We start from the raw sequence: 26,730 nt of genomic DNA, 5'->3' as shown, positions 1-26,730 counted from the left end.
TTTTTTTTTGAATTTCAGAGGATTTCTCTTCCCTTACCCATTGAACAAAATTCATTGCGATAGCATGGGTCATGGCAGGTGCACTTTATGCAGAGATCAGGGGGTCTATCTCTACTCTGCCCTGAAAAAGCAACTGATCAAACCAAATGCTTTACAAGCTGTTAACTGCCAAAACCTGAAGTGACAAAATCCTCTATCCTGTTCCTGACCCAGAAGCGATGTGTACAGGGCATCCATCATAAATTTTGGGGCCCTTACACAGCTTTAGGCCTGGGCTCCCCTGGGCTGACCACCAACATTCCCCAGGGTCCACCCGCTGGCTGTCCCACCGAGTCCTTCAGTGCACCCACCTTCAGAGAGGGGAGGACATTGTGGGGAGGACACACCAAGTTATAAAAGCTCTGTCACCTCAGGAGCCTCCATCTCTTCACAGACAGTCTCTGTCCCTCATATTTCCTCATAGCCTCTATCCCCTCAGCCTCCTCTCCCCTGACAGAACTTTTCCCTGCCATGTCTGAGTAGGGTTGCCTCTCTCCCATTAGATATACTACAGGAGTTGGTCAGAGACAGCGGCCATACTACAGGAGACGGTCAGAGACTGCAGACACAAACTACAGGAGACGGTCAGAGACTGTGGGCAAACTACAGGAGACGGTCAGAGACTGTGGGCATTCTAAAGAAGACGGTCAGAGACTGCGGGCATACTACAGAAGACGGTCAGAGACTGCGGGCATACTACAGAAGACAGTCCGAGACTGCAGACACATACTACAGGAGACAGTCAGAGACTGCCGACATACTACAGGAGATGGTCAGAGACTGCTGACATAGTACAGGAGATGGTCAGAGACTGCAGGCATACTACAGGAGACGGTCACAGATGGCGGACGTGGTGCAAGAGATTGTCAGAGACTGCGGACATAGTACAGAAGATTTTCAGACTGGATTAGCCGACTTGCCCTGTTTGCTCACTGTGTCAGTCCTCTCAGTGTGGTGTGTCCTCTGCGCCAGTGCTGAGCCGGCGCCGTGCCTTTCCGCCGTGCCACTGCCAGGCTGGTCACATCAAAGCAGGGAGGACCTGGGCGAGTTGTCACATCTGCACATAAATCTGGGCCTGTACAGATCATAGGGGTGCAGTTTTAGCAGACCCTTCACATTGGGCTTATACAGACCACAGAGAGGGACAGCCTTAGTGTCATCCTGTCGGGCTGGTGGGAGGAGATTGCACCGGAGGCCACAGCAGGACAGAGAGCAGCTGCAGGCAGACTGGCAGAGGATTGAGCAGCACATCCAGGTGGTATTGCAGCCAGGAAGAAGATCTACAGCGGGACTGGAGCTCCGGTGAAACAGATCCTCTCATGCTGTGCTCGGCCACGCCCCCTACAGTCCTCCTTAGCTATTTGTAAAAGGCGCCGAGCGGTGCCATGACATCACTGGCTCCACGCTTGGCCTGCCCCTCCTCAGACGGACAGTTGGAAACCCCGTGCATGGGCCCCTTTGCGATGGCAGAGCCCTCTATAGGTGTATCGGCTGTACCCTCCTGATGGTGGCCCTGGACGTGTATGACGTCACTTCCGGGTCCATGTTGACAGTTTACCTGGAAAGCAAATATTGTAATGCAGTGCATGAAATGCAGTGCAATCTGCACAGAGGAGACATGCACAGTCTTTTAGTACCTGGATAGCTAGATTAGAACCTGGATAACTCATTAAAGAAAACCTGTCAACAAAAAAATTATCTTATTGGGGAATTTTGAGGCCCCCTACCCCCACATATACGCAAGTACAAACAAACACATGTTGGGCACCTATGCATGAAACCGTCAAGTGCGATACACATGTAGCACCGGACCAGTGATGTGCGATGTACGGGCAGACAGATTACACTGAAAGTTTGCAGGAGTCCTGCATTGCACCAGCGAGCTGCTGATCGCCGGTACGATGCTTTCCAGGCTCCTAAAAAAAAAAAAAAAAATGTAAATACACCTTTGTTCACCTGCAAAAATTTGCATTTATTTATTTATTTTTTTTAAAGGTGACCTTATCCTTTAACTGAGCGGACACACTGAGCTTGATTTGGCTGCTCAGCATGCACTTGTACTGAGCACCCAAGTGTTTCTGTGTGTGAGGCTAACCCGAAGGTTTTATTTTCTTCTCATTGGGGCTGGCGTCTCATTTACTTGCTCGCCTTTTCTGGCAAGCACCCAATCGGTGCTTCTCACACTGCAAGGTCTCTCCCCTCCCTGCTAGTCCCTGGGTGTGGTGCTGGAGACAGGCAGGGAAGTGAGTTGGAGATAGAGAGTGCAATGTTAAAAACATTAAAAGTTTAAGTCGCCATAAAGCCCCTTTAGTTTTTAAAAGCCCCTAACATTCCTAAAAGCACCTGAGATTCAAATACGGTTTTGGTTAAAACATTTTTTTGTTTCTTGGGACAAGTAGATTGGGACCCAGATTTAGTCCCCTGGACAAGTAATTTTTTTAAAAATGTCCACATCCTTGGACTAGGCATACAGCTGATCTGTGATGGTACCCCTAAGTGAAGGAAAGAATGAACACAGCCTTCAGAAAAGACATGTGGGGAAATCCTCACATGAGTGAAAATAAGTCTTACACATTCTATAAAGGAGGTAAATTTATGAGCCTAGGGCCCCATCAGGATAATGGAAAAAGAAATGCCCCTGTCTCTCAGAACCTGGGTCATACTAGCCAGCAGACGAGAAGCGGTGTTGAAGCATCTGACCTATCAAGTGGCATCTACAGAGTGTCGGCTAAAAGACAAGTGAGGTTAGCATGCCACACTTTCCGAGGCCAATCTGGAGCAGTATTTGTGTGATACAACTTGCAAAAAAATTCAAGCCCTTTCTCATGCAAATACCCTTTCCAAAAAAATCACAGGCCACTTGTGAGAAGAGCTCATCTTGCTATATTTTGCATAATGTTTGATACTGATTGATAAAATTAACTTATTCCTATAATATATTGGAATGGACAAACTCTGAATTTTCACTCTGTATAACAAAATTGGACCAATAACACATTCTCTCGGTAATAAACTTAGTCTCAATGTTCCAGAATTAAAGAAAAAAAGTTGTCACATCAGCATAAAACCTAATAATGGGATTTTTGACTTACCTAAAATCCATTTCTCTGATGTTGACAGACACAGCTCCTAATATTCTTAACCATTGGGTTTTACTGCCCCCTACAGGAGTAGGACTCTAGGCAGAAAAAAAGTCTGGCTACGCCCATGGACAGTCCCGGGTGGGGGTATACTCCCTCTCTCTGCTATAAGCACTCAGTTTAGTTACAAGCAGTGTCAGGAGAATTACAACTCCACAGAGGGGCGGGTGCTGTGTCCGTCAATGAACATCAGAGAAATTGATTTTACGGTAAGTCAAAAATCCCATTTTCTCTTTCGTTCGTTGACAGACACCGCTCCTGATATTCTTAACCATTGGGATGTCCCAAAACAGTGTAAAACATAAAAAGGGGGAACAGCAAAAAAGATTCCCAAGGCTAAACTATAGCCAACCAGGTAAACAGGAGCTCAACCAAACCAACTGGAGCCCACCTGAAAAAACAATACACCCTCAAGAGGATCAGATCCTCTTAAACAGCAGCCTGTAAAACATTGTGGCTAGAAGAAGCATCCGCAGATGCCAACACATCCACTTTATAGAACTTGGAAGTGTGCCCCGACGACCAGGTGGCCGCCTTGCAAACCTGCTTTACTGACGCCTGATGACAGAAAGCCCAGGAGGCACTAAGAGCCCTAGTAGAATGCGCCTTGACAGGGAAAACGAGGAACCTGACCCCTGATAGAATAGGCCTGAATCACCATCTGTCTGATCCATCTGGAAATGGTCGCAGAGGAAGCAGACGCCCCTTTAAGAGGTCCATCCATGAGCACAAATAGAGAGTCTGACTTCCTGTAAGACTCCGTAGCTGCCAGGTACACCCTAATTGCCCCAGACCACATCCAAGGTATGAAAGGCAATTTTCTTTCGGATGTTTAGGCCTGGGACACAGAGATGGCAACACAATGTCTTCATTCAAATGAAAAACAGACAACCTTTGGAAGTATTGTTAGACGGGGCAAAGAACCACCTTATCCTTGGGAATCACCAGGTAAGGTGAATGAAAGGAAAACGCCGCCAGGTCCAAAACCCTGCGTGCAGAGGTGATAGCCACCAAAAAGTTCACCTTCTGGGACAGCGTAAGCAGGGGGATCTCCCGAAGAGTCTCAAAGGGATGTGTCTGGAGAACCAAAAGCACCAAATGGAGATCCCAAGGTGGCAACAGAGCCCGCACTGGAGGAACCAATGTCAGACACCCTGAAGAAAGGTACGCACAAGGGAGTGTGTGGCCAAAGGTTGTTGGAAGAAGACCCCCAAAGCCGACACCCAGTCCTTGATGGTACTCAAGGCCAATTTCTGTTTTCCATTGAAGGGAGGTCAAGATCCGAGCCACCGAGAAGGAGCTAGGATGAATCCCAAGAGACTCACACCACATTTTCCACATACAATGGTAGATCTTCCTAGAAGTAGATTTCCTAGCTTTCAACAGGGTAGGAATCACTGACTCAGATAAACCTCTATCCTTCAGCACCTGGCGTTCAACAGCCAAGCCGTCAAAGCCAGCGACTGAAAAGCAGGATGGAAGATTAGTCTTTGGGACAGCAGATCCTCCCTGAGAGGAAGCTTCCAAGAACGTCGGCGACCAACCGCACCAGATCGGTGTATTAAGCCCGGCTAGGCCAGTCCGGAGCCACTAAGATGACCGGAAGCCCTTCTGCCTCGATCCTGCGGAGAAGTCTGGGCTTCTGGGAAGCTTGAGAGGAGGGAAGGCATAAATCAGACGATACTGACCCCACGGGCTTGTGGCTTCCGTCAGAGGATCCTGAGACGAGCCACAAACCTCTGCACCTTTTAGTTGAGCCGAGACGCCAACAGATCCACCTTGGAGGTGCCCCACTGGAGACACAGCTGATGAAACACCTCCGGGTGAGGGGACCACTCCACTTAGTCCAACGCCTGCTGACTGAGGTAATCCGCCTGACAATTTTCCATCCCCGGGAAAGTGTACAGCGGAGAGGGCTGGAACGAACCGTTCTGCCAACCTTAGAATGCAGGCTACCTCCAGAGCCGCCAGGACACTTCTTTTGCCCCCTTGGTGATTGACATAAGCCATGGCTGAGGCATTGTTCAAATGAATGCGCACTGGACAACCCTGTAGATGGACACAGTCTGATCACTCAGAGTTCCAAGACATTGATCAGTAGTCTGGACTCTTCCAGTGTTCAGATCCCCTGAGCAGAATGCTTGCCGAGGACTTCTCCCCAGCCTGGACAGGCTGGCATCCATGGTGACCACTGTCCAATATAAGGGGTGGAAATATTTACCCAGCCGAAGCAACAGAGAATGAAGCCACCATATCAGGGACTCCTTCGTTTCCCGACCCAGTGGGATCGGATTGTCCAGAGACTGCGGAGTCTTGCCCCATTTGGTCAGAATCTCCCTGTCAGAGAAATGGCCATGCTGCAACTGGCAACTCCGCCAGTACTTCCAATGGCCGCAATGGACTCAGGCCATAGACTCATTGTCAGTGAAATGGCTGTGCTGCAACTGGCAAATTTGCCAGTACTTCCCATGGCTGCAATGGACTCAGGCCATAGACTAATTCACTGGCCTATAAAAGGACTCTGCTCAGCCCATCTGATTGCTGGATTGTCTTCAGCTCTTCCTGTTTCCTGTGTATTGCTACTTCCTGGATTCCAGTTTGACCCGGCTTGTTTCTGACCTGTCTGCTCTCTCTCCTGGCTTCGACCCACGGCTTCGTCTGACCCTTCGATCCTGCTCCAGTGTTTGACCCTCGGCTTGTGTGACCATCCTTGCTCTCTTGTCCTCTGCCTGACTTCCAGTGTACCGATCCCGGCTTGCTCAACGGACTTGCTTCTGCTCAATCCCCTTGTCTTGGCGACCTGTTTGGACTGATACCTGTGTATGACCCTCGGCCTGGCTTTTACCTGCACATTGCTTGATTCCCTGGAGGCCCTGCAAGTTGTTCCAGGATATCCTTGTGAACCTTTACCTGCACTCCACAAGCATCCAGTGCTCCTTGGGACGCGTCACCTCCTGTCCCACTTCCAGGGGTGATTCGCACCGAGCTGCAAGGGAAGCCCTCTCAGCATTTCGGCCTCTACCAAGAAGTGATCTGACAGTACAATCCAGCCATGTCAGAGGCCGACAGAGGTGCTTCCCAGCTCGAGGCTCTTTGTCAGCAAGTCTCCTCTTTAACACAGGCGGTCCAGAGACTGCAGGACGGTTATTTTCAACTAGAGGGTCGAGTGTTGAACCTAGCTGGCGCACCCTCTCCTTCCGACCCCAATCAAACGCCCGCTAGCTCCGGGGGCACCTCCACTCAGCAAGGACCAGCCGGCCCTGCGCAGGCAGCCATGGTTTTCCCACCTGAACCCAGGGTACCTACACCCGAACGCTTCCGTGGGGAACGGAGAAGGTTCAGATCCTTTAAGAATGCATGTCTCTTGTATTTAGCCCTTCAGCCCAGAACCTTCTCTTCAGAGACTGTCAAAGTAGGATTCATAATTTCTCTGTTGTCAGAAGAACCCCAGACCTGGGCCCATAACCTCCTTGAGCAAAAGAGCCCCTCATTGAACTCTGTAGACTCCTTCTTCCAGGCCATGGCCCAGTTATATGAGGACCCCCAACGGACTGTTACGGCTGAATCAGCCCTACATGCCTTACAACAAAATAAACGTCCTGTAGAGGACTATACCATTGACTTCCGCAGATGGGCTGCGGATACAGACTGGAATGAGCCAGCACTCAAGTACCAGTACCGTCACGGATTGTCTGAAGCCCTTAAGGACGAGTTAGCTCGGGTAGAAACCCCTACGTCTTTGGAAGGTCTAATCTCACTGGCAATCCAACTGGACAGGCGCCTGCGGGAGAGACGCTCAGAGCGCCTTCAAGGGGCCCGACCTACCTGGGTTCTCCCGAAAGTCCCACTTGCTGCTTCACCCCATCCTGGGCCTTCTGTCTCCGGGGGATCAGAAGGAGAACCCATGCAGACTGGTCTAATCCGTTCTGCCTTGACCCCCGAGGAAAGACAACGTCGCCGTCAAGCTAACCTCTGCCTTTATTGTGGGGAATCTGGCCACTTCCTACGCAATTGTCCTGTGAGACCCAGTAAGTCCTATTCACGGCCTCTGCTGAACTGTCAAGTCGCTGGGTCATCCCCTACTCATCTTATTCTCCCTGTCTCCCTACAGGTAGCAGAAAAGAAGATTCGGCTTCTGGCGATAGTTGATTCTGGGGCATGTAGTTGCTTTCTGGACCGTTCTTTAGCTCAAAGACTATGTGTCCCCATGCAAGCTAAGGAACAGCGACTCCATATTCTTCTGGCTGATGGTTCTTTGCCCAGTTCCGGGCCTGTTACTGAAGAGACATGCCCCATCTTCACCACGACAGATTCTCTTCACCAGGAATTCCTCCGATTTGACGTCCTTTCCTCACCAATGTTTCCCATTATTTTAGGACTTCCCTGGCTACAGGCCCACAACCCACAGATTGATTGGGTTAAGAGAAGGATCTCCTTCACGTCTAATTACTGCCTGAACCATTGTTTCCTACCTGGATCTGATACTTCTGCTGCTTGCCTGGCCGTCCAACCAGTACATGATCTCCCGGAAAATGTCCCAGCAGTTTATGAGGAATTCATGGACGTATTTGATAAGAAAAAGGCTGAAGCTCTGCCTCCTCACAGGCCTTATGATTGCCCTGTAGAACTTCTGCCTGGAGCCGAGATTCCTTTCGGAAGGATATTCCCGTTATCTGAGAAGGAGCTGGAAACCCTCCGGATTTATATTAACGAAAATTTGGAAAAGGGTTTTATCCGCCCCTCCTCCTCACCAGCAGGGGCCGGGATATTCTTTGTCGAAAAAAAGGATGGCACACTAAGACCTTGTGTAGATTACCGGGAGCTTAATAAAATTACTATTAAAAACCGGTATCCTCTACCTCTTATCCCAGAACTGTTTCAACGTTTCCGAGCAGCTCGGATCTTTACCAAATTGGATCTCCGTGGAGCTTACAACCTTGTTCGCATTAGGAAAGGAGATGAGTGGAAGACGGCGTTCAGAACGCGGTTTGGCCATTTTGAATACCTGGTCATGCCTTTCGGGCTGTGTAACGCCCCTGCTACCTTCCAACATCTAGTTAATGACATTTTTAGGGAATTCCTGGATCTCTTTCTGATTGTCTACCTAGATGACATACTCATTTTTTCCTCCACTCTGGAACTCCACCGGACCCATGTTAAAAAGGTACTATTTACTTTAAGGAAACACGGACTTTATGTGAAACCAGAGAAATGCGAATTCGAGAAAGACTCCATTCAATTCCTGGGTCTCATTATCTCAACAAATGGCATTTCCATGGATCCACAGAAAGTGCAGTCAATTCTCGATTGGCCAGCCCCCTGTGATAAGAAAGGAGTTCAACGCTTTGTGGGGTTTGCTAACTTCTATCGGAGGTTCGTGAAGGGGTTCTCTATGATTATCTCCCCCATTACCCAATTGACCCGCCAACAGGTCCGTTTCCATTGGTCACAGGAAGCTCAAACGGCCTTTGACAAACTGAAGACGTTGTTCACCTCAGCACCTATTCTCCAGCATCCTGATCCAACCCTACCTTATGTGCTTGAAGTGGATGCTTCAGAAATAGCCACTGGAGCAATCTTATCTCAAAGACAAGGCCCGAAGACTCTTCTGCACCCTGTGGCTTTCTTTTCCCGGAAGATGACACCTCCGGAGAGAAACTATGACGTAGGGGATCGGGAACTCTTGGCCATCAAATGTGCCTTGGAAGAGTGGAGATACTTGCTTGAAGGGGCTACTCATCCCATTTTAATATTCACAGACCACAAAAACCTGGAATACCTCAGGACAGCAAGACGCCTGAGACCCCGTCAAGCTCGATGGGCCTTGTTCTTTTCCCGGTTTAATTTTCATCTTACTTACAGGCCAGGGTCCAAGAACGGAAAAGCAGACGCCTTGTCCAGAATGTTTCCAGATACCCCAAACACAGCCGAACCTAACACCATCCTCTCGGCTCAAAATTTTTTGCTTATTCAAACGGATCTGCAATCAGCAATTAAGCAAGCCTCAGTTCAATGTCTCGAGCCTGGGACCTCTTCCTTGGAAAAACGCGGGGGATTCTTGTGGTTCCAAGAAAGGATTTTTGTTCCTTCACAGATCAGACTACAGGTCCTAAAGACTTTGCATGATCACAAGCTTGCCGGGCACTTCGGGGTCAGGAAGACATGTGAACTCATTCAGCGCCACTTTTGGTGGCCCAATTTAGTTCGGGACTGTAAATCCTATGTGGGTTCTTGTATTACGTGTCAGCGTAACAAGGGGGCTAAGACCAAGTCCTGGGGCCTGTTAAGGCCATTGCCCATCCCGGAACAGCCCTGGAAGCAACTTTCCATGGATTTTATAGTGGAATTACCACCTTCAGAAGGTTTCACTACTGTCCTGGTGGTGGTGGACCGTCTCTCGAAGATGGCGCACTTTTTGCCTATGATTGGCACACCTTCTGCCGTGGAAACAGCTAACATGTTTATTAAAGAAGTGGTCAGGCTACACGGTCTCCCGGACAGTATAGTATCGGACAGAGGCGTCCAATTCACTTCCAAATTCTGGAAAGAGCTTTGCAAATCCTTGTCCATTAAGATATGCCTATCATCAGCCTACCACCCGCAGAGTAATGGTCAAACGGAAAGGACCAACCAGACCCTTGAACAATACTTACGTTGCTTTTGCACTTGCTCCCAAGATAACTGGGTCTCTTTACTTCCGTGCGCGGAATTCGCGTATAATAACGCCCTGCATTCTGCAACCAACCAGACCCCGTTCTGGGTGAATTACGGGTTCCATCCTTCTTTTTTGCCCAGTGCTTTCTCAGAAACATCAGTTCCTGCAGTGCAAGACCGGATAATGGCTATCAGGGATAACTACCGGGTGCTACAGGACTCCATATCCAAAGCCCAACAGGAGTACAAGAAATTTTATGACCGCAAGAAAAAGGAAAATCCTATGTATAAGGTCGGGGATAAGGTGTGGCTCTCCTCAAACAACCTACGACTATCTTGCCCTTCTAAAAAGTTGGGACCAAGGTTTATTGGGCCTTTTAGAATCAAAAGGATGATAAACCCTGTGGCTTTTGAACTGGCTTTACCTAATTCATACAAGATCCATCCTGTATTCCATGTTTCCCTGCTAAAGCCTGCAATTTCTAGCCCTTTCCCAGGGAGGGAAGAATTGCCTCCACCTCCAGTTTCAGTGGAGGGTGAACCTGAATATGAAGTGGAAACCATTCTGGATTGTCGAAGAAGGGGTGAGGTCATACAGTATCTTATTAAATGGAAAGGTTACCCCACTGAAGACAATTCCTGGGAACCCGCTAGTAACCTGCATGCCCCCAGGCTGGTACAGGAATTCCACAGGAGATTCCCGGAAAGATTGGCCCGGTTGGGCATCCGGAGGCTGCCCCTTGGGGGGGGCACTGTCAGAGAAATGGCCATGCTGCAACTGGCAACTCCGCCAGTACTTCCAATGGCCGCAATGGACTCAGGCCATAGACTCATTGTCAGTGAAATGGCTGTGCTGCAACTGGCAAATTTGCCAGTACTTCCCATGGCTGCAATGGACTCAGGCCATAGACTAATTCACTGGCCTATAAAAGGACTCTGCTCAGCCCATCTGATTGCTGGATTGTCTTCAGCTCTTCCTGTTTCCTGTGTATTGCTACTTCCTGGATTCCAGTTTGACCCGGCTTGTTTCTGACCTGTCTGCTCTCTCTCCTGGCTTCGACCCACGGCTTCGTCTGACCCTTCGATCCTGCTCCAGTGTTTGACCCTCGGCTTGTGTGACCATCCTTGCTCTCTTGTCCTCTGCCTGACTTCCAGTGTACCGATCCCGGCTTGCTCAACGGACTTGCTTCTGCTCAATCCCCTTGTCTTGGCGACCTGTTTGGACTGATACCTGTGTATGACCCTCGGCCTGGCTTTTACCTGCACATTGCTTGATTCCCTGGAGGCCCTGCAAGTTGTTCCAGGATATCCTTGTGAACCTTTACCTGCACTCCACAAGCATCCAGTGCTCCTTGGGACGCGTCACCTCCTGTCCCACTTCCAGGGGTGATTCGCACCGAGCTGCAAGGGAAGCCCTCTCAGCATTTCGGCCTCTACCAAGAAGTGATCTGACACTCCCTTTGCAGGGACCTCGTATGGAACTGTGCAAACGGAACCGCCTCGAATGTAGACACCATCAGGCCCAGCACCCACATGCAAGTCCAGAGGGATGACCATCTGCTGGATAGCAGGAGGCGAATTGCAGCCTGCAATTTCTGGAGTTTGTCCAGAGGAAGGAGCACTCTGGCTAATGCCAAGTCCAGAGTCAGACCCAGATAGTCCAGCATCGTGGACGGAACCAGAGCAGACTTTTAAAAATTCAGAATCCAGCTAAACTCCCGCAGAGTCGGTATTGTGATCTCCAGGTTTTGCACCAGAGCAGAAGGATAATCGTCCAAGTAGCCAGTATAGTGATCCCCCTTCAGCATAACAAGGCTAGCACCGGGGCTAACACTTTTGTGAAGACCCGAGGAGCTGAGGTGAGACCAATGGACAAGAGCAAAAACTCGATCTTGTAGCCGGACCGAATGACTTAGTGGACCCACTTGTCTTGCCCCAGGGCTCTCGGCTTGCCAGACATGGTACGTTTTGAACCTCCAGAGCAGGCCCTCAAAGGCTTTGAACCCTTGTCAGTTGACCCTGAGGGATGAAAAAACTTATGAGCCGAGAAGGAAGGCCCACATCTACAATGAGTTTCCTTGTCCTTAGTAGCCTGCGGAAGAAAAGTACTCTTCACCCCCTGTGAGAACTTTAAAGATGTCATCCAGGGTAGCTCCAGACAGGAAATCTTTTTCAAAAGGAAGCTCAGTAAAGGCCTTTTTAGAAGTCTGGTCCGCAGACCAGCACTTGAGCCAAAAGACATGCCGAAGGACCACTGCCAAAACAGAGAGCCGAGCCACTAGGGGAGCCGCATCTGAAGAGGCATCACCGATAAACTGCAGCCCCTGGACCAGCTGGTCCGCCAGCTCGGCAAAGGCAGGGGGAGCTGTTCTCCCTCCAGGTCACGGTGTAAGAGCTCAGCCCATTAGGTAAGAGTTTGTGACACTAGGGCAATGGTAAATACAAGCCTCGTTGCCGAACCAGCCAGATTGTACATGTTGCCGGCCACAGCCTCCGCCTTCCTGTCAGCCAGATCTTTAAAGACCGGGGACTCTTCAAGCGAAATCATGGTTGCCTTGTTTATTCTGGAAACTGGAGGGTCCACCACCGGTGGTATAGTCCACTTCTTAAGGGACTCCTCAAAGAGTTAATGCCTAGTAAAGCGTTTAGGAACCCCACAGGGACGCTTTGGTCGTCCCCACTCTTTAGCGAGAATTCTGTCAAAATAGGCAGAGAAAGGAAACACCTTTGCAGCTCTGGATGTCTTGTGAGTGCCAAACGGTACCTGCACCTCTGTCACAGCTTTAGCCGCATCCTCCATCTTTAGGGTCTCACACACAGATACAATTAGTGCATCTACCAGCGCCATTTTGTGTGATTTTAAGGGTCTCACACAGAGATACAATTAGTGCATCTACCAGCGCTGTTTCGTGCACTGTCGCAGATGTGGAGGAATCCTTCTCACTATCAGAGGACTCCAGGAAAGTGGTCGCAGGCCCAGCAGGGTGACCCACGTTCATGGCAGCAAAATCAAATTCAGGATCTGATGAGACAGATGAGGCAGGGGAAGGCGGGGGTGCTTTTTGCTAGACCATCGCCCTCAAGCCACCTCCACCCGGGACACAAAGGACTCCAGGACCATAGTCAGTGCATGGATGGATGGTGGGGACCCAGAGGGTCCCCGCAGCCTCAGAGGGGATCAGGTAGGGAAACGTGCTCCAAGGACTCCATGCGTCACCAGGGGGACCCCAAAAAAGTAACACACTGCTAAGGGACAACCCCCACCGCGCTGGCAGCACCACCCGGTCGCTAACCACAAGGCACAGAGCGATCCTCAGCAGAGAGGGAGAGGACCCCACCAGACTCACCACCTTCCTACACAGGCACCTGCAAGCACCAGGAAATTCTGCACTACACGTGCAGCGATCAGGAGGCTAAGTGATCCAGGAGTCAGTACCAGGGGTTAAGGAGGGGCTCCCCCACCGAAATCGCCGTTCACAGGGGGTCAATGTCATGGCCGCCGCTATTTGCAATGTAAACCACAAGAAAATGGCTGCTGGACTACACAAACATGGCCACTGTGTATAGAAAAAAACACACTTTACAACAAAATGGCAGCACCACGAGGCGTACAGGGACCAAGAATGGGGGGGAACCAGGCCTCAAGGACAGATCCAGGCAGGATGGGGGGCCCTGGCTCGCTGGCCAGACTGAGGTGACCACTGGATCTAGATTATCCAGCCTGTTGCCCAGTCCGGCAGTTGATAGCAGATCTCACAAGAAAAATCCAGGAGGAAAAAAATTTCTATCTAAAAAGTTTTGCCAGGATCAAAGATACCAGCAAGGAACTATGTCCTTACTCCCGACTAGGCAGAAAAAAACTGAGTGACTATAGCAGGGAGAGTATATCCCCCCCCCTTCCCCGGGACTGCCCATGGGTGTAGCCAGAAGTTTTTTCTGCCTAGTGTCCTACTCCTGTAGGGGGCAGTATAACTCATGGTCAAGAATGACAGGAGCTGTGTCCGTCAATGAACGATAGAGAAACTTCTGTTTTTTCACACAGCTGGCGACGGCACGTTGTGACACTAGTGATATTGCTGCATTGTGCGTCATCACGCAAGTCCCGTCACTGAGCATGTGACGTCACCATGCTGTCCACCCATGCTGTACCAGGCAGACAGCATTCCTCTTATGGTGGCATTTATTCACAGATTCTGATGCAGGTATGCTGATGCCCGTTTTGCCTTCAATGCAGCCGGTGTTCTAGCGAAACCGGTCAGGTGGCTAATCTGACCATCTTTCCCTCTAATGGCCACATTATTCATGAATTAATGGTTGTATAGACTTTTCTACATATACATATTGTATATTGCCTTTCATGCGGACACATATGGACTGATAAGTATATTCATCACTATCTGTGGCAATTAAGCATTATGGATGGTTGGAACTCCCCACTTATGTTGATCATTTTAAGCTTCAATTATTGACTCAAATCCATGATGGTCATTACTCTTCTCCTACTCTACTCTATGTTTTGCAGCCATGGTCCTTTTGTGGACTAATGACAAGGATGAATTGTGAATTCCAATATAGTGACTGTAGTGATGTCAATTTAAAATGAGTACAATGGCATGATTGTGCCCTTTAGTGGGACTTTATACAGTACAGCAGCTGGACATCACATCTATGGGGACTATACATGTGTTTTTCAAGCTACATTACATATAAAGGAGTAGTAGATTTTCTTATACACAGACACTGGAAAAGAGGTGGATGCAAATGATTGATAATAAATTCCTGAAAGAAGGTGGTCATATGATTTATATAGGTTGATCCACTGTAGCATTATTCTGTCACCAGTGTGGATACGGGATTGGAATACAGCTAATTATACGGCATCATTTGCTACATACTGGAGTGCATTATGCAGAATGTGCCTCTCTTTTTGGATCTGCAGGGGCTCTAACCCACCTTTATGAATGCTAAAGAAAAGAGGCAGATACTGTTTGAAGGAGGGTGCTAGTTTATATGTTACCATTACTTGGCTAAGCTTCTGTATTTTATGTGTTTTTATATTATGGATTATGACTAAAATAATTTGCACAATTGTGCTTTGGGGTTCAATATCTGGCAGCTAGTGTTACTAATTTTCAAATATGTTTATATTTCTTGTTTAAAATTTTGCTCTAGTGGAGTCTGAGTCAAAACTAGGATTTTAGCTTGTTTGTTTTTTTTTTTACTTAGTGGTGTTGTGATGTGTGCAGTAGCATAAATCAGAGGTGCATGTAAAAACATTTTGGGAAGCACTAAAGAAAGGAGCTATCAAGAGAGTGCCATAATCCTAATTTAGAAATAGAGAACAACAGCTGTAGGAAAACAACTGTACATATATGTGGACCTTATGGGCACATTATGAGACAGATAACCATACACATAAACCACATACATAAAATCAATGACAAACTAAAATGATGAAGCTGACCAAAAAAGGAGGTCCAGCTTACCAAACATATATACAGAAGATCATAACTACTAAATGTAAGACAGATACACATGAGAAATATAATACATATCAAGGTTGCATGGGTATGATTATACGTCTGTTCAAAGGTCAACGTCCGCCCCAAGCCAAAGTTTTCGCCTGTGCGTTTTTGGGAAGATTATAATTGTCTGTATACGGTTCTGACGAAGCTTGCCGCGAAACAGCTGTTGTTCTCTCCTTATTGGGAAGCAATTACGGATGCAAAGGAAATCATATCTACACATGTGGCTGCTAATTGTAGACTAACCACAAAACTGCCCCTTTCATAGAATAGGTGAATACATTGTTACTGAGAAATAATAACTATTATAATAAAATAATAATGTTATTAAGAATTATCTATTTAGCAAGAACACTTGAAATATATCCAAAACCAAAACTTTTTTCCCCCATTTTAGGCACGTAGGGAATGGTTAAATGGTTACATTTTAATGAATACAAGGTATTCTCTGATTGGACAAGGTGAAGATTATGATGTCACCGCTCTGCCTCTTCACCTTGTGCAATCAGAGAATACCTTGTATTCATTGAAAAAATACAAGGTGTTCTGTGAATGGCAGCAGTGCCAAGTGAGCAAACCCCTGTGGTTATTATGCAGAAGAGCAGCCGCTCGCCACTGGACACAGAAGGCTGCTGCTATCGCTGTAGCAGTGGTGACTACTAAAGTGATCTGCACCTTGAATAAGGATTGCTCAGGTATGAGATGTGCATACCTACATAGATCCAAGCTGGACCAATGTAACTATGCAATAAAATTCAAACCTAAGCTTCAGATTTAATTTTAACCACATTATTCAGTTTATAAACTCAAAATAACTACATTTTTACCATACATTTGGGAAACATATTCAATATTCTTATTGGGTATACAAAGCAAGTAAGCCAATTCTAATAAAATGTCACCAATAGTTCATTCTTACCAGCCAAAATTGTAGTTAATGGAAGTTCTATGGTGTAAAATAAATTCCACAATCCATCTGACTGAAAATATAACCGGATTAAAGTTTACTCACACATCCTTAGTGGTATTCAGTTATTTATACATGAGCACAGCACAGTACTATAAACTGCCAAGAGTAAAAATTAAAAAAAAAAAAAAAAAACCTTCAAGCCTTTATATCTGGTGGCTTAAATCTCCTACACTAGCCAGTGGTTTTCATAGGAAGCCCCCCCCCCCCCCCCAAAAGCAAATGCTGCAATTTTAATGCCTACCAAAGCTATGGGCAGAATTCCTCAAAAGGCATTGTTGTGTTACACTATGTGATTTATTAATATTTCTCAGAGTCCATTACTTGTGTATATACCCTCCCCTTCCTTCTCTCTGGAATCATTCCACTGCATCCTGTCATGATTTAGACATCTTTCCGTGTGGCTTACATTAAGGTTTTTCTACCTATGAGCATCCTCCATTAAATGGTACATTCAAAAGGCTTCATCAACTGTCTCCTCAACATGTGAGTTTATTTATGGAGTTAAACTGTCTGAATTGATGCAAGGGATAAATAGATCACCAGGTCCTATAAGCCCTATATGTCGCTGGAGATAAAGCTTGTGGCCTTGTAGTTGAGCCAGAACAGTAGAAAAATGGAGTTTTACAGCCTAATTACAAGTTTTCTGGGTGACAGTACTGCTACAGATATGGTTGTGGCAGAGGCAGCCAATCCCTTTTGAGGTCCTTCATGAGGACAAAAAGAGAGTCTGATTTATTGAAAGATTCAGTAGCCGCCAGGTAAACCCTAACTGCCCAAACCACATCCAAATAATGCAAGGCAATTTCCTTGGGATGCTTGGGCTTAGGACAGAGTGAAGGCAGCACAATGTCTTCATTAAAATGGAAATCAGAAACCACCTTAGGAAGAAAAAACTGATTAGTTTGAAGTACCGCCTTACTGTATTCTCTGTGGACCACCAGATAAGGTTAACGGCAGGATTGCGCCACCAGTTCAGATACTCTGCGGGCAGAGGTAATAGCCACCAAAGAGGCTACCTTCTGTGACAGTGAAAGCAGAGGAATCTCCCTAATGTTCTCAAAAGGAGGTTTTTGAATAACAGACAGTACCAAGTTAAGATCCCACTGAGGTAACGGGGATTGTCTCGGAGGAGCCATATGGCGAACCCCTTGAATAAAAGTGTGAATCAAAGCATGCGTAGCTAAAGGGCGTTGGAAAAACAGAGCAAAAGCCGACACTTGGCCTTTTATAGTACCCAAGGGCCAACCGCTGTCAAACCCGTCTTTGGAGAAAGGTCAAAATCCTAGCCACCGAAAAAAGGCGAGGATGCACCTTCAGCGATTCACACCATGAGATGTACGATTTCCATGTACGATGATAGATCTTCCTGGAGGTAGATTTTCTAGCATTCAACAGTGTAGGAATCTCTGAGTTAGAAAGACAAGTCAAGAAGAATATGGAATAGGGGTGATGGGTTGTTGGTAAATGGTGCTACCACTTCATAAAACAGCACACCACTGCATAGAAGTCATAAAATCATAGGACGTCTTCTATGTGTGGGATAGAGCAAAGACTGTGCAATATGCTAAATTATGGGGTCCTACCCCATATAATGAGCATAAAATCACATAGATTGTGTGCAGTATAAAATATTAAGAACAACCAAGTTGTGTTGAACCATAAAAAGTGCACAGTGCTTTGAAAATAATGTGTCAAGGTGCTAAGTAATGGATACAGATCCTGTCTTAACCAGTGTTCAACCAGACAGGATCTGTATCCATTACTTAGCACCTTGACACTTTATTTTCACAGCACTGTGCACTTTTTATGGTTCAACATGACTTAGTTGTTCTTAATATTTTATACTGCACACAATCTATGAATCTACAATCAATCTGTGATTTTATGCTCATTATATGGGGTAGGACCCAATATTTTAGCATATTGCACAGTCTTTGCTCTATCCCACACATAGAAGACGTCCTATAATTTTATGACTTCTATGCAGTGGTGTGCTGCTTTATGAAGTGGTAGCGCCATTTACCAACAACCCATCACCCCTATTCTCATTCTACCTCAGTGGTAGGTTGGTGGCAGCTTAAACTATAAACTTTTTAAATTAAACTCCATAGTGCAGGTACACCATAAACCCCTTTTAGCAAGAAGAATATGGACAGGCGTCTGTCAATGAAGGGAAAAGAAATAAAAATAAAAAATAAAAAGAAAATTGAAAGCGACCCATTCCTTCGTGCTCGCTTGCAGAAGCAAACGTATACGTAAGGTCGCGCCCGCATAAGTAAATGGTTTTGAAACTACATGTGAGGTATTGCTGCGATTGTTCCAGTGAGAGCAATAATTCTAGCACAAGACCTCCTTTGTAACTCTAAAAGGGTACCCATTAAAATGTTTTAAAGTGGGGGCGTGGCTTGCAAGCGCTCGAGATGGCAGCTTAAGGCGAGAGCTGACCGGGATTCACAGCGAAGAAACGGTCATCCTGAGATTCCGCACATGACAAAAATCTACCTTGCAGACATCTCACGTGGACAGAGTTTAAAACTCGTCCCATGGGAGGAACACCCTGGCTTAGGCCGAGTCCAGAACAGACCCAGATAGTCAAACTAGGTGGATGAAACCAGAGCCAATACCTGGAAATGTAATTTCCAACCAAACTCTTGAAGAGTCCCCACAGTAATCCGGTTGTCCTTCAGAGCAGTTGGAGACTCTGCTCGTAGAAGATTATCCAGTTACTCCAATATCGTAATCCCCCGCTGGCACAACAATACCAACACCAGGGCCAGCAATAGTGAAAACCCCAAGGGGTTGAGGAGAGTCCTCTTGATAATGCTCCTCGCCAGCGTCAAGTAGAGGAAACGCGGAGGACTGACATATCTTGGAATATGAAGGTAAGCGTCCTTAACAGCGATAGAGGCCAGAAGATCCCCCTGATGTAGGGATGCCATTATCGCATGAATAGATTCCATTTGAAACATCTGTACCCGCACAAGGCAGTTCCAAGCTTGAGGTCCAAAATTGGACGTACCTCACTCTTCTTTAAGTCTACAGTACCTAGTATTTCCAGGCGGTCTCCCATCCAAGTACTAACCAGGCCCGACCCTGCTTAGCTTCTGAGATCAGATGAGTTTGTAGTAGCAAGGCTTGCACCTCCACGAAAAGACCTCACAGGCGGCCTGGGAAAAAAAGCAGGTTGGAAGGAAAGAACCTCTCTGGAGGAGAAGACCGAAAACTCGATCTTGTAGCCGGACCGAAACAGCTCATGGACCCACTTTGCCATATTGCATTTAGAACAACTCCACTGACTCGTGACAATTTTGTCACAGTAGGCGGGAAAAGGGAATACCTTGCCGCTTTAGGAGATCTGTGGGCCCCGAGGGGACCGGTGCCTCCGACACAGCAGCAGCTGCATCCCCCATGTTTAAAGTTTCCTGCACTGATACAATCAGTGCATCCATGAGAGCCCTTGCATATGCATGCAAAAATTATGCAGACCCAATTTCTAAAATCTTGCTGCTCCAAACCGCACGGTACTACGATACCCTGCATTTTGCCGGCTGTGAACACATGCGTATTTGCCAGCTGCATCAGGGGACTATTAGGAATCAATGGCACCCCCATACATCTGCAGAAGGCAGTAAAAAGAGGAACCATCCTCACCGTAGAGCACCCGAAGTGCGTGGACGCAGACCCAGTAGAGTCGCTATACGCTAAGCTCACCCTGAGTACATAACAAGCAGGGGAGGTCGCCGACCACAGTCCCGCAACTAGATGCCAGCTAAAGGTCCACAAAAAGACCACCTATTAGACCTCGCAAGGTGTTTCACTCGCAGGCCAGTACCCGTCCAGTGGGACTATGTCGCGGCCGACCTAGCGCAGGGCTTAGGCCTGCGCACGCTGGCTGTCTAGACTGGGGAGACCCTAAGGATCTACAATATCCAGTCCATCGCCCAGTCCGGCAGTTGATTGTAGTTCTCACAGGAACCAAACTGAATTTAGTTCTCACAGGAACAGAAAATAATAAAAGAAAAAAAAGGAGCTAGGTCCTTACTCCTGACTAGGCAGAAAAAAAACTGAATCCTAGAGCAGGAAGTGGGAGTATACAACCTGGGACTGCCCCATGGGTGTAGTTAAAGTTCTGTTAACTCTGTTAACCCTTTTCTGCCTAGTGTCCTAGCGCAGCATAACCCATTTGACTAATGGAGATACCGTATTTTCAGGCGTACAAGATGTCTTTTAACCTAAAAAAAAAAAAATCCCCTAACAATGGGGGGGGGGGGTCTTACGCGCGGAGTATAAAAATCTCCAAGGTAAGTAAGTAGGTGTAATCTCTCAAAGCGCTGGCTGGATGTGCCCTATTAATCTCAAAGGTACCGTAAGTACTGTAAATGTAATCTCTCAAGGCGCTGCCTGTCTGTGCGGGAATCCTGTACCGGTATACCAAAGCTTTGGCTACATTCAGTATACCGCGCTGAGCCAATCACGGTGAGCGATGTATTCTATTATTGAATGCAAAGCCTGCTCGGATTGGTGAAGTAAGAGAGGCGGGCTGATATTACTCTCTCTGATTCTGCCAATCCGAGCAGGCTTTGCATTCAATAATAGAATACATCGCTCGCCGTGATTGGCTCAGCGCGGTATACTGTATGTAGCCGAAGCTACAGTATACCGGTACAGGATTCCCACTCAGGCAGCCAGTGCCTTGAGAGATTGCATCAACCGGCAATACTTACTTACAGTACCTTGGGAATATATGAGAGATTACATTTACGGTACTTACGGTACCTTGGAGATTAATAGGGCACAGACGGCCAGCGCTTTGAGAGGTTACATCTAATACTCACTGTACTTACGGTACCTTGGAGATGTATGAGAGATTACATTACCGGTACTTACGGTACCTTGGAGATTAATAGGGAGTTCAATGGTTTTTGCCTTGCCTCGGAAGGTGGGTAGTATTATACGGCGAGTATGGCCCAAAACCTATGTTTTAACTTGAAAATTAGGGGGGTCGCCTTATACCCCGTCGTCTTATACGTCGGAAAATACGGTATGTCAGTGTCTCCGTCAATGAACAAAAGAGAAATCACTACTGTTATTTTTGATCTTCAATTGTAAAAAAACATTAAAATAAAAAAATATTTTTTAAAGCGTCGCCTATGGAGATTTTTAAGTACCTTAGTTTGTCGCCATTCCACGAGTGTGCGCAATTTTAAAGCATGACATGTTAGATATCTATTTGCTCGGCATAACATCATATTTCATATTATTAAAAAAAAGACTGAGCTAACTTTACTGTTTCGTTTTTTTTAAATTCATAAATCTTTATTTCTTCCAAAAAAAATTGCATTTGAAAGACCGCTGCGCAAATACCGTGCGGCATAAAATATTGCAACGATCGCCATTTTATTCTCTAGGGTCTCTGCTAAAATATATATATAATGTTTGTGGGTTCTAAGTAATTTTCTAGCAACAAATACTGATTTTCGACCCGCCCACTCTCTCCTGATTGGCTAACTGACTATGATTGACAGCCGCGGGAGCTAATGGCGCTGCGGCTGTGTCTCAGCCAATCAGGAGGGAGAGTCCTGGAAGGCAGAGGGCATCGTGGAGATCACTGGACAGAGAGGGACTCCGGTAAATATTAGGGGGTACTGGGGAGGCTGCTGCACACAGAAGGCTTTTTATCCTAATGCAGGGAGGGAGGGGGATGTTAAATTAAAAATATCAATTTACTACTTTCCAATTTATTATGATCAAATACAACCAAAAGAAAGCTCTATTTGTGGGAAAATAAGGACATCAATATTATTTAGGTACAGCATTGCAAGACCGTGCAATTGTCAGTTAAAATAACAGTGCCGAATCGCAAAAATGGCCTGGTCATTAAAGGGGCAAATCCTTCCGGTCCAGAAGTGATTAAACCTGCAGGGGGACCAGTGTTTTTATTTTTAAGTTACTTTACTACTGCTTTAGGCCTGGTTCAAATGTATGCGGGTTGGTGGCCCACATTTGCACAGGCATAGCAGCCCATTCATTTGAATGGGCTGCTATGCCCGTGTTTTCCACAGAAAAATGGTGCATGCAGCTTTTGCACCATGCGACTTACCTGCAGTTCCTGCACTGGCAAGCTTTCTGTGTTTTTATATACGTGGGCCCAGCATTTAAAAACACAGTTTGCGAGTGCAGTAGGGATCGACCAATTATCGGCAAAGCCAATATATCGAAGGCCAACATGCACTTTCCAAGGTGGCCGATATTTCAGAAAGTGCTTGTACCAGAGTGATGCCTGCAGCTAGAGGCATCACCCCGGTACCGGTATCCATAGCCGACGGTTGGCTGTCTTGTAATGACAACCGATGTGGCTGAGAAGCTGCTCGGCTGTCATTACAGGGAGTGGGAGGAGACCCGGGCAACCAGCCTGCACGGCTGCCGAAGACCCGATCAAAGCCGCATTTGGCTCCGATTGGGTCTCCATGCAAAAACCCGGAAGTGATGTCATGACATCACTTCCAGGTAATGGTGCCAGATTCAAAAAAATGACAGCATTCAAAACAGCCAAACGCAGAGGAGGGGTTCGGGGTCTTTTAGACCCCCAGATCCCTCCACAAGAGTATATATTTTTTTAAATGTGTGAAAATATCGGCCCATATCGGCCAATACCGATATGCGATGACTAAAATATTGGTATCAGCAATGAAAAAACGATATCGGTCGATCCCTAGTGTGCAGGAACTGCAGGTAAGTCGCATGGTGCAAAAGCAGGATGGATTTCAATGTCACTGCATTTTTTAAATTCTGCATGCACCTTTTTTCTGCAGAAAACACAGGCATAGCAGCCCATTTGAATGAATGGGCTGCTATGGCTGTGCAAATGTGGGCCGCCAACCCGCATACATGTGAACCAGGCATAAAATAAGCCATCAAGCAGTGTCTAGGTCTGGACGTCTGGTGGCCCATGCTGCTCTCTAAAAAATAAAGCCGCAGCCTGTACTGGTCAGGGTTTTTAAACTTAGTCTAAAGCCAATGGAGGAGAAAGACCTACCTGGTGACTGCTTCTGGCCAGCTCAGCTCCGATCTGATGCTGCACTCTCATAATGGGTCCACTGTGCAGTCCGACTCCTACCCCGAGGTGCCGCCTCCCGTAAAGAACACAGCAAGCACGACAAGGGGCGGGTCGGAGCGTCAGTGGCACTTGTAGCACAGTGTGCTGCCAATGCCTGGGCAGCCCTGACCATACCTACTACACAACCGCTCTCAGTAAAATCCGGCGACCCACTCAAATGTGGCTCGCGACCCACAGTTTGGGAACTCCTGTCCTAATGCATAGAAGGCATTAAGAGAAAAAATGGATTTTTGTAAAATCTTACCGTAAAATCCTTTCCTCTTAAGCTCATTGACAGACGTAGTCCTCGTTGATTAATAACAACTCGGGTTATACTGCCCTCTACAGGAGTAGGACTAGACAGGAAAGAAAACGTTCTGGCCACACCCTAGGGGCAGTCCCAGAGGGTATATCCTCTCACTTCCTGCTACAGCAAATCAGTTATGTCACAAAGCAGTGTTTAGAGAATTTAACCCAACCCAACTCAAAAACAGAGGGGCGGGTACTACGTCTGTCAATGAGCTTAAGAGAAAAGGATTTTACGGTAAGATTTTACAAAAATCCATTTTTCTCTGTCGCTCATTGACAGACGTAGTCCTCGTTTATTAATAACAACTCGGGACGTCCCAAAGCAGTACCACAAATGAGGGGTGGGATAACAGAAATCAAAATCCAGAAGGCCCAACCGGAGCCAACCAGAAGCATCAAGGACTCATCGAGCAAAAAGATGAGACCTAAGTGAAACACCCAACAAACCCTTGAGGTAGACCAACAGTATCCTCAGATTGCGGCCTGCAGAACCTTGTGGCCAAAAGAGGCATCTGACGATGCCATCACATCAACTTTATAAAATGTTGTAAAGGTATGAACCGACGATCAAGTCATCGCCTTGAAAACCTGGATCGCTGACGCCTGATGGCGGAAGACCCAGGAGACACTAGGCGCCCGAGTAGAGTGCGCCTTAACAGGGAACGGAGGATTCCGACCCTTAATAGAATAAGCCTGTACCACCGTCTGACTGGTCCATCTAGATATGGTCGCGGCAGACACAGGCAACCCCCTTCAAGGGCTATCTGTGATCACAAAAAGTGAGTCCGTCTTACGAAAACAAGTTCGTAGTAGTCAAGTGTATCCTTCTGAACCCCATCCAAGGAGTGTAATGCCAACTCCCAAGGATGGCTAGTCTTAGGACACGGGGAAGGTAACACAATCTTTTTATTCAGATGAAAACTCTGAAAACCACTTAGGAAGGAAGGATGGATCTGGAAGAAGAACCACCTTATCCCTATGAACCACCAGATATGGGGAACGTCAAGATAATGCGGCCAGTTCTGACACCCTGCGTGCAGAAGTAATGGCCACCAAGAAGGCCACCTTCTGGGATAATGTAAGCAAGGGAATCTCCCTAATATCTTCAAAGAGAAGTTTCTGAAGAACCGACCACACTAAATTAAGATCCCAGGAGGTAAGGGTGCGCGCACTGGCGGAGCCAGATGTCGCACCCCCTGGATGAAATTCCGCACCAAGGAAGCCAAAGGTTTCTGAAAGAAGATTGCTAACGCTGAAACCTGACCCTTGATAGTGCTCAAGGACAGTTTCTGCTCAACCCCTTGTTGCAGACAGACCAAGATTCGGGTCACCGAATAGGTATGTGGGGGAAATCCAAAAGATTCACACCACGCCATATAAGAATTCCCTGTGCTGGAAGTCGCTTTCCTTGCTTTAACTAGAGGTAGGAATAATTGAAGCTGACACTCCCTTGTCCTTCAGTACCTGGGTCTCAATGGCCAGGCCATTAAGCCAGCGATTGTAAAGCAAGATGGAAGATCGGTCCCTGAGACCGCAAATCCTCCCTGAGAGGAAGTCTCCAAGAGGCGTACCAGGCTCGACGAGGTCAGTCCGGAATTTCCAGAATAACTGGAATTCCCTCCACCTCTATCCTGCGAAGAAGTTCCCGCAGTAACTTGAGAGGATGGAAGGCATGCCGTAGCTGATACTGCTCCCACGGGGCGATCAGCGTTTCTGCTGCGTCCGCTAGAGGATCGCGGGTGCGAGCTACAAAACTCCGCATCTTCCTGTTGAGCCAAGGTGCCAACAGATCCACATCCGGGGTGCCCCAATGAAGGGACAGCTAGTGAAAAACCTCTGGATGAAGAGGCCATACCCCTTGATCCAGAATCTGATGGCTGAAATAATCTGCCTGCCGATTTCCCACCCCCGGAGTGAACACTGCTGGGAGATCCGGAACAAACTGTTCCGTCCAATGAAAGATGCTAGTCGTTTCGATGGCTACCAGGACACTCTAAGTGCCCCTTTCTTGACATAAGTCACGACCGTTGCATAGTGCGATTGGATCCGAATCGGGCTGCTCTAGAGCTGCTCGGTCCAGTAAATCAGACAAAATCTGATCGCTCTCAGTTCCGATACCCTATTGGCAACCTGGATGCTATCGGAAGGAATGACTTCCCCTGGTTGAGCATCAGAGACTTCCTGGTCCGCTCGCTCAACCGGATCCGATTGTCCAGGAAATCGGAATTCTGATTCCATTAGAAAAAAATCTCCTTCAGGAGAATTCGGGTATGAGACTGGGTATACGGTACTGCCTCTAAGAAGGCCACCATCAGTCCCAGCCAATTGACGGACAGCAACATCTGAATCGTTGACTGAACCTTCTGGAGTTTCTCCGCAAGGAGAAACTTTCTTGCCCAGGATGTATCCAACATTAGGCCCAGATAGTTCAGTCTCCTGGTGGGAACCAGGGATGATCTTTGGGAAAGCGAAGAAAACGCTGATGTCCTACGATGATGGGGATATAAGGATAGGCATCCTAAATGTCTATGGACGCCAGGAACTCCCCCTGATGCAGGGAGGCCACCACTGTTCGGATAGACTCCATCTTTCCCCAAGTCCAGAATTGGACGCACCTTGCCCTCTTTCCTGGGCATTGTGAACAGGTTTGAATAGAACCCCTGAAACCGTTCAATGTTAGAAGGGAAGAATCGTACCGGTGGAAGTGATCGAAACTCGATCCTGTATCCTGACCGTATGACCTCGCGAACCCCTTAGTCCGGGGTTCTGGCAAGCCATGGATCCGGAAACCGGTGAAGACATCCCCCCACCCCAGAGATGGGTAGGGGCGCATCAGGCTGTATTCTTCAGGCTTGGCTGAGCCGGACTTTTTGTTTAGCCGACCAGCGCCCTTTGAAAAACCCTCTGAAGGGGCTTTGGAGGGTTTCGCCTTATCGCCCGCCCTCCATGCGTTAGGAAATAACAGGGGTTCGTTTCAAAACTACCCCATTTGGGTAA

At 47.3% G+C, this 26,730-nt stretch overlaps 1 protein-coding gene across 1 annotated transcript in view; it reads right to left on the bottom strand.

Annotated features, from left to right (window-relative positions):
• The window catches only part of POLN (DNA polymerase nu), a 560,717-nt gene that overhangs the window by 361,545 nt on the left and 172,442 nt on the right, over positions 1-26,730 (bottom strand). Inside the window, exon 6 of the mRNA XM_082249983.1 lies at positions 16,278-16,338. Within this exon, the coding sequence (XP_082106109.1) occupies positions 16,278-16,338 (61 nt within the window). The remainder of the gene's footprint in view (positions 1-16,277; positions 16,339-26,730) is intronic.

Source organism: Pelophylax lessonae (assembly GCF_965119305.1).
Source record: "Pelophylax lessonae genome assembly, chromosome: 1".
NCBI lineage: Eukaryota > Metazoa > Chordata > Amphibia > Anura > Ranidae > Pelophylax > Pelophylax lessonae.
The sequence above is the reverse complement of the archived record's forward strand: the minus strand, read 5'-3'. Positions and strand labels throughout refer to the sequence as shown.